Genomic DNA, 6,182 nt, shown 5'->3' on the forward strand with positions numbered 1-6,182 from the left:
TTCCCTTTATCATTTACTATTTGCTTTTCAGTGCTGAGAATGAAACAGAGGTTCACTCACACTCATCACCTAAGTGCTCCAGAGTTAATAGCTCTAGGTCTGGAATACCTGACAATGGAAAATGACACAACTATGTAAAAAGCAATTCAGGGGTTCTTGAAATAGCCCAATGGGTAAAGGCACTTGCTGGCAAGGCTGATGATCTGAACTCCATTCCCAAAATCTACAGAGTAGAAGAAGAAATATCAGCTTTACAATTTGTTCTCTGACCTCCACATCATGCACAGTGGCATTCACACACCTACATACACATACATGCACAATAAATTAAAATGCAATACAAAGTCTTTAAATGTATCCAGAGTCTCACATATGTAGGCAAATACTATATAACCAGCCTATATCCCTAGCCTGGATTAACTCTGTTTTTTTTTTTTTTAAAAGATTTATTTATTTTATGTATATGAGTGCTCTATCAACTTTATGCCAGAAACGGGCATCAGATCCCATTATAGATGGCTGTGAGCCACCATGTAGTTGCTGGGAATTGAACTCAGGACCTCTGGAAGAGCAGCCAGTGCTCATAAACACTGAGCCATCTCTCCAGCCCACTTAGATTCTTAAAATCAGCTCTGTGGCCACTCTCCCCTGACCAGTGCCCATATTTGGAATACCTTCCTTTTGACTCTTTGGAGAAGCCCACACCTCTGCTCTCACTTCCCTTCTGAGCCACTTTCTCTCCTAACCCTCATTATGAAACCATATTTATTTATTTATTTATTTATTTATTTTTAAGATTTATTTATTTATTATGTATACAGAAGAGGGCGCCAGATCTCATTACAGATGGTTGTGAGCCACCATGTGGTTGCTGGGAATTGAACTCAGGACCTCTGGAAGAGCAGTCAGTGCTCTTAACCTCTGAGCCATCTCTCCAGCCCCATGAAACCATATTTAAATACCTTTATTAACACTTAACTGTTTTCTAAAACCTGCTCTTAAAAGCTCACAACTTTTTTTTTTTTTAAAGATTTTTTTAAACTTTATTTTTTGTGCATTGGTGTGAAGATGTCAGATCCCCTGGAAATGGAATTACAGACAGTTGTGAGCCGCCATGTGGGTGCTGGGAATTGAACCCGGGTCCTCTGGAAGAGCAGCCAGTGCTCTTAACCGATGGGCCATCTCTCCAGCCCCAAAAGCTCACAACTTTTTGTTTGATTTTTGAAGACTGGGATTCTCTGTGAAATAGCCCTGGCTGTCCTAGAACTTGCTTTGTAGACCACACTAGCCTCAAACCCAGAGATCCACTTGCCTCAGAATTTTGAGTGCTGGGATTAAAAGCATACACCAGCCATTTAAACTTTATGAAGTATTTTTCACAGTATACAATGTATGCTTATAATTCTAACAAATAGGAGGAGGCTGAGACAGGAGGGCTATCACAAATTTGAGGCTAGCCTGAGCTACATAATGAGTATCAGTCCAGCCAGAACTAAATAACAAGACCTTGTTGTTGCCCCCACCCCACCCTTCCCCCAAAGCAGCTGGGTATTGGTCTACATGGCTGACCAGGCAGCCAGGGCTACAAAGGGAAAGCCCATGCCAAAATAAACCAAAGCAAACCTCTCCTATGAGCATCTCTGATCAATCGGGCCCTGTAAATATGCTAAACCTTTCATTATCTTCCTGACAGAGGAAAAACTAAACACTAGACCATACCTGTAATCAAAGTAGCAACATCAACAAAGGCAAGTTATAGTCACTGAATTAAAAGACAGGAGCCAATCTATGTACAACTTTCTGTAATTAAAATATTATCTAGCTGAGCTCAGAGGTAGTGGTGCATTCCTTTAATCCCAGCACTGAAGAAGCAGAGGTAGGCAGATGGATCTCTGTGAGTTTGAGGCCAGCCTGGTCTACAGAGTTCTAAGACAGTCAGGGCTATTGCGCGCGCACACACACACACACACACACACAATCTTGAGGACAAAATCAGATGATCTGGAGCTATATGGAGATTTAGAGGCTAACAACAAAAACAAATCTTTATAACCAACTAAAGACATTTCAGTAAGACTTCCAAAAGCACCAGGCAAGCATATGGTACACATGCATGCAGGCAAGCAAAACACAGATACACACAAAATAATGGTAATAAAAAAATTTAATAGTAAAGGCCAACAAACAAACAAAAAAGCAAAATAAGTATTTTCACAGCCGATTCTCAAGCAAAGCAACAGAAGAAACTAAACTGGTATCATTAGAATTAAAGACTTTTGGCTGAGCCTGGTGACTCACACCTTTAATCCTATTACCAGAGAGGCAGAGGCAGGCACATTTTAGTGAGGTCAAGGCCAGCCTGGTCAATATAGTGAGATCCAGACAGCCAGGGCTATATAGAAAGGAACTGCCTTGGAAAATTTTTCCCAAAACTTTTGTGTTGTAAACAATACCAATCAAAACAGTGTAAAGACAGTTGGAGACATAGTTCAGCAGTTAAGATCATTGGCTACTCTTCCAGAGGACCTTGGTTCAATCCCCAGCACCTACTTGGGTGGCTCAAAACCATCTGTTACTCCAGTTCTGGGAATCTCACATCCTTTTCTAGCATACACATATGTTAGATATATACAAACAGGCAAAACTCATACACATGAAAAATAAATGATTACAAATTGTTTCTTATAAAAGTGTAAAGACAATATGCGAAGTAGGAGAAATAGTTGCAAACTGTCAAAGGATTAGCCTCCAGATTAGAGCTATAGAATTATAATGCAAAGAATTATAATGCAATTACAGAAAGAAATCAACTAAACAAAAATGGACAAAAAACTGAGCATAAATTTCCCCACAAATATATAATGCCTATATAACCACATGCAAATATACTCATTAATGCACAGTTCATCAGAGAGATACCTATCAAAACCACAATAAGGAACTAGATATGGTGGCTCAAACTTGAAATTCCAGGCTAGAAGGCTGAAAAAGGGAATCACTGAGATCTCTAGGCCAGCCTGGACTACATATACAGAACCTTTCTTTAAAAAAAAAAAAATAATGGGTATGGGCGTGACTCCCAGCACTCAGGAGGCCGAGGCAGGAGGATCTCTGTGAGTTCGAGGCCAGCCTGATCTAAAAGAGTTCCAGGACAGTCAGCCAGGGCTTTACAGAGAAACCTTGTCTAAAGAAAAAAAAAAAAAAAAAAAGTGGAATGTGTTGGCTCCGTTCATTTACAGCTCATACTGGTAAAGACACTTGTTACCAAACCTGATGATCTGAGTTTGATCCCCAGAATCCACAAGGTGGAATAAAAGAAACAAATCCTGCAAGCTATCTTCTGATCTCCACACCTATATACACATGCACGCATACAAACACACAAATAAATATAAAAAAATCCATAATAAGATATGGCTTTATATTTACTAGTATGGTTACAAGAAAGGACAGGAAATATTGTGAAGCAGATAAAAACTGAAGGTGATGGGGATACAGCTCAGCCGGTAGAGTGTTGGCCTAGCATTCATGAGCCCTTGATTTGATCCGTACCACAAAAGCTGGGCCTCATAGTATATGCCTGTAATCAGCACTGGGGGGTGGGGTTGGGGTGAGCAGAGGCAGGATCAGGCTGCATAGGGAGGCACCTGAAGTTAGCTTAGCTCAAAAAATAAATAATAAGGCTTGAATAAGGTTGAGATGACACAAGCCAGTAGAACATGCTGGAGAAGGAGCAGAAGGCCCGGGCTATACTTTTTTACTGGGCATGGCAGCACATTCCTTTAATCCTAGCACTCAGAAGCCAGAAGCAAGAGGATCTCTGAATTTGAGGCTAGCCTGGTCTACAGAGTGTGAATCTGTCTTTAAAATAAAAAAAAAAAGTTTGATGGCCGAAGGTGAAGATGGCAGACAGCATGCACAAGGCCCCGAATTCCATCCCCAACACCTCTATTCTCCAAAATTTGTGGCGGGTGATGAAGAGATGGCTCTTAGCACCCCAATTCTGTTGTAGGAACCTATGTCAGATGTCTCACAACTGCCCGGAACTCTAACACTCCAGGGGATCTGACGTCCTCTTCTGTCCGTCTCTCAAGGGATCCTACGCTCATGTGCCCATATCCCCACTCCAATACACACAATAAACCTACATAATTTTTAAAATAATATATTAAAGAAAATGATTTGGCAGTTCCTCAAAAAAAGTTAGACCTGGAGTTACCATATGACCCAGAGACTCTACTACTTGGGTGGAAACTCAGGAGAACTGAAGACACCATCCACAAGGACCTTATTCACATCTATCCCAAGGTGGAAACCCAGTATCAGGAAATGAATATGCAGCTGTCTGTCCATAGCCAAGGGATGTGCATTCTTGGAATTACTCAGCCTACACTGGACATTATAGTCACTTCTAAAAACAAATAAAAAAAATGTGTCTGGGCCGGGCGGTGGTGGCGCACACCTTTAATCCCAGCACTTGGGAGGCAGAGCCAGGCGGATCTCTGTGAGTTTGAGGCCAGCCTGGGCTACCAAGTGAGTTCCAGGAAAGGCACAAAGCTACACAGAGAAACCCTGTCTCGAAAAACAAAAAAAACAAAACAAAAAAAAAAAGTGTCTGTACTGAACATGTACAGACTTTATTCCCTAAATCAATGGCTCTCAAGCTTCCTAATGCTGAGACCCTTTAAAACAGTTCCTCTCAGGCTGTGGTGACTACTACAATGTTGCTACTGTTATGAACCATTATGTAAATATTTTTAGAAATACAAGTTTGCCAATGGTCATAACCTACTGGTTAAGAACCTCTGCCCTAAACCATTAACATGCAATTTCACTGTATTAGAGATAAATTGGAGTATTCAAAAGGATATGTGTTGGTGACATGCAAATATGAGGCATCTTATGTAAAGGAATTGAGCCATCACCATTTTTATAACCTCAAATGTCCTAGAACCAATTCTCCATGGATATGGAAAGGATGATTCATACTATTATCTGGCCAATACTAGAAGAAAAGTATTAACATACGTTACATGTGAATAAACCTTGAAAGTGCTATGTTAACTGACTAAAATAAAATTAAAAGTTCTAAAATTAGATTGCAGGGATTGCTGCACAACTTTGTGGAAATAGAAAAAAGAAACTGTCAAAGTTTTCACTTTCAGGGGGCTTATTTGATGCTATGTGATTTGTACTTTGGTAAAGCTGACTACTATATAAAGCTAGCTTGATGGTCCACGCCTTTAATTCCAGCACTAGAAAAGCAGAGGCAAGCAGTCTCTGAGTTCAGGCCAACCTGGTCTACAGTGTGAGTTCTAAGATAGCCAGGGCAACACAAAGAAACCCTGTCTCTAAAACAAAACAAAAAGAAAGACAGACAGACAGAAAGAAAGAAAAAAAGAAAGAAAGAAAGAAAGAGAGAGAGAGAGAGAGAGAGAGAGAGAAAGAAAGAAAGAAAGAAAGAAAGAAAGAAAGAAAGAAAGAAAGAAAGAAAAATAGTCATACAGCCCAAGAAGTCAGACATATTAGATTCCTTACCAGTTCTGATCTCCACTCCTCATAACAGAAGATGCTAAACACAACTTCTCTCGGATGGACCATGGCTCTGTTGGGCCGGTACTCAGCAGCTTGTGCTCTGGGAATAAAAAAGGCTTAGAAACGATCACTGAGCTAGTTCTAAGTCCCAGAACAGCTAAAAGTCTGATATAAAATAATATCCCAGGCTGAGTGTGGAGTATTAACCCCGGTTCTCAGGAAACAATCGAGCAGACTTCTGTGAGTGTGAGGCTTGCCTGGTCTGCATAGCGAGTTTCAGGCCAGCCAGGGTCAGTCACACAGTAAAACCCTATCTCAAAACAAATAAATCTCAATCTTGTTCAAACAATGTGAACTACTACCATTAATTATTTATTATCACCACATCTTGATTGTTCACCATTCCAACGAAATCTCACTACTAGCCAGCATAAACTGTTTTCTGAATACTCATTTATAGAACACTTTATTTGTTCAAATGCCATGGCTTTAAGTTCCGCTCTCAAACATTGGCAGTATTACGTTTAAAAAAAAAAAAAAAAAGTTCTTCGTAAAGACCCAGTTTTATAACTTTATTCCAATTTGAACGCAAGCTTATTTCCCAGGATTCCCAGCGGCCACCGGCTCCCACTGCCCACCTCCTTCTT

General features: G+C 40.4%; 1 protein-coding gene across 22 annotated transcripts in view; it reads right to left on the reverse strand.

The window, feature by feature from the left end:
- The window catches only part of Brd8 (bromodomain containing 8), a 47,170-nt gene that overhangs the window by 40,401 nt on the left and 587 nt on the right, over nucleotides 1-6,182 (reverse strand). For 19 of the 22 annotated variants that reach the window (XR_013046026.1, XR_006065620.2, XR_013046025.1 and 16 more), the window contains exon 2: nucleotides 5,539-5,635. Coding sequence is in view for 19 of the 22 variants with exons in the window: in XM_076554955.1 (XP_076411070.1) it covers nucleotides 5,539-5,635 (97 nt within the window). In the remaining 3 variants the exon portion in view is untranslated. Of the gene's footprint in view, nucleotides 1-5,538; nucleotides 5,652-6,182 lie in introns of all 22 variants that reach the window. The other 3 variants (XM_076554956.1, XM_076554949.1, XM_042264025.2) reach the window with 1 other exon arrangement.

Source organism: Peromyscus maniculatus, chromosome 19 (assembly GCF_049852395.1).
Source record: "Peromyscus maniculatus bairdii isolate BWxNUB_F1_BW_parent chromosome 19, HU_Pman_BW_mat_3.1, whole genome shotgun sequence".
Classification (NCBI taxonomy): Eukaryota; Metazoa; Chordata; class Mammalia; order Rodentia; family Cricetidae; genus Peromyscus; species Peromyscus maniculatus.